This window comes from Solanum lycopersicum, chromosome 4 (genome assembly GCF_036512215.1).
Source record: "Solanum lycopersicum chromosome 4, SLM_r2.1".
In the NCBI taxonomy this organism is placed as follows: Eukaryota; Viridiplantae; Streptophyta; class Magnoliopsida; order Solanales; family Solanaceae; genus Solanum; species Solanum lycopersicum.
In genome coordinates, this window is record NC_090803.1 from 1,167,229 (window position 1) to 1,169,130 (window position 1,902).

Sequence of the window (1,902 nt, forward strand, 5' to 3'; positions counted from 1 at the left end):
ATACATGATACATGATATATTAATCTTGATGTACATTTTATACATGATACACTAATTTGATGCGCGAGATACACTAATCTGATGCCTGAGATATATTTTATACACGATACACTAATCTGATGCATGAGATACACTAACGCGATGCACGAGATACATTAGTTTGTTACTCGAGATATATTAATATGAAGCGCGAAAATGAGAGATTTTGAAAATTCATAAAATTTATAGGGAATAATGATAATAAGTAAACTAAAATGTGAGATTTCAACAATTGATCCTAAAATATAATAAAACCGACGAAACAATTAAAATCTTAAACTCGTAAACTTTAAATTCCGACTCTACGTTATGGTCCCCTTTCATTTCATTTTCCTATAACCTCAAACCCCCAACCCCCATCTTCATTCTTTTACTACATATTACATCTATCACTCTCCTCCTTGAACTTCATTCTCCTCTTCTCCCTTTTCTTATAGCAAAAAACCATTACTTCACACAAGCTAAAAATCAACAACTTTAAAGCCATGAAAGAAAGAGGCAAAGCTGCAATGGAAACTGACACTTTCTCAGATTTCAATTACTCTGTTTCATCAGACATGCCCTGTAAGAAACACCCATCTTCATCTTCAATTGGGATCTGTTCTTATTGTCTTAAAGAGAAATTAGTCAATTTAGTTTGTTCGGAATGTGGTGAACAAAGACTCTCTTCTTGTTCTTGCTCTGATTCATCTGAAGTTGGAAGAATTGGGAGGATTTCATCTCTGTTAGAAAATGAGAAAAAACAGAGCATGAGAGGTGAAAAAACAGAGCAAGTCATTGTTCTGAGAAGAAGCAATAGTAGTTGTGTTGAAATCAAGAAAAACAGCAATGGGTTTTGGAAAATCAAAAGATTCTTCAGTAAGAAGAAGAAAAAGGGTGTCGAAAATGGTAATGATTTGGATGAAAATAGTGATATTTGGGTATCTGATGCAATGGCAGTTTCAAGATCAAGATCAGTTTGTAGTTTCAGAGGAAATGGGTTCAATGATACTGATGAAGGAAGTGATTACAGATTCTCAAGTGCTAAAATCTCCGATGTTACTGGTGGAATACTCATGGATTCTTCTGATGAACCAAGAAAAAGCGGATTTCGAAGTATATTTCCTGTTAAGGAGGCTGATTTTACATCAATGGATGATTCCGCCTTCATCGATTTAAAATTGGATTTGTCAATCGAGTCTAACTCAAATTATCTCGATAGCAATGAACGAGTTGGGTTGAATTTGAGCGGATTCAAATCGGGATCAAGTAACGGAGCATTTGGACATAGTGGCTCTTGTAGGATGACAAGAAGTGGTGGCAAAGGGAACAAAGTGTGGAAATGGATTTTTAAGCAAAGTTCAAGAAAATCTTGATTTAACTCTATAGGTTATAGATGAAAATCATTTACATTCTCGATTTTATTTTAAAAATCAAACTCATCCGTTCTCTATCGCGATCTCTACGTTAGCTAGTTTAGAGAGTTACTTTGAAAAGTAAATATAGAATTTCCTATGTTTTTTTTTTTTTTGATCTTTTTAAATCTCATATGTATCCTTTTTCCTCAACACATTGTGGTAGTGGATTAAAAAAAATACAAAAGAAGTAAAATAAATGGATCTTTTATTTTTATTAATATAAACTATGTTTGTTAACTAAATTTGTTTTAGGGTTGCTGGGTTATTGATTTTGACTTGAACCTTAATTTTGGTACACATCAAGTTGTTTATTTCGATAGATCGAAGAGTCATCAAATCACTTGAATTGTTTTTTTAGAGAAATAATTTATAACGTGAAAGCAATTTAGGTGGTTGTGTGACTTTCTTATAAACACTTTTACTACCTAACAATGGAAACTAGTGTGAGTAGCTAGATTATTATCGT

The 1,902-nt window shown here is 32.8% G+C and overlaps 1 protein-coding gene across 1 annotated transcript; it reads left to right on the forward strand.

Moving 5' to 3' along the window:
* Window positions 1-329: 329 nt before the first annotated feature.
* On the forward strand, window positions 330-1,660 carry LOC109119985 (uncharacterized). Its single transcript, XM_019213242.3, has one exon. It carries the CDS (start codon window positions 525-527, stop codon window positions 1,392-1,394), a length of 870 nt encoding a protein of 289 aa, XP_019068787.1. The 5' UTR covers window positions 330-524; the 3' UTR covers window positions 1,395-1,660.
* The last annotated feature ends 242 nt before the right edge of the window (window positions 1,661-1,902 follow it).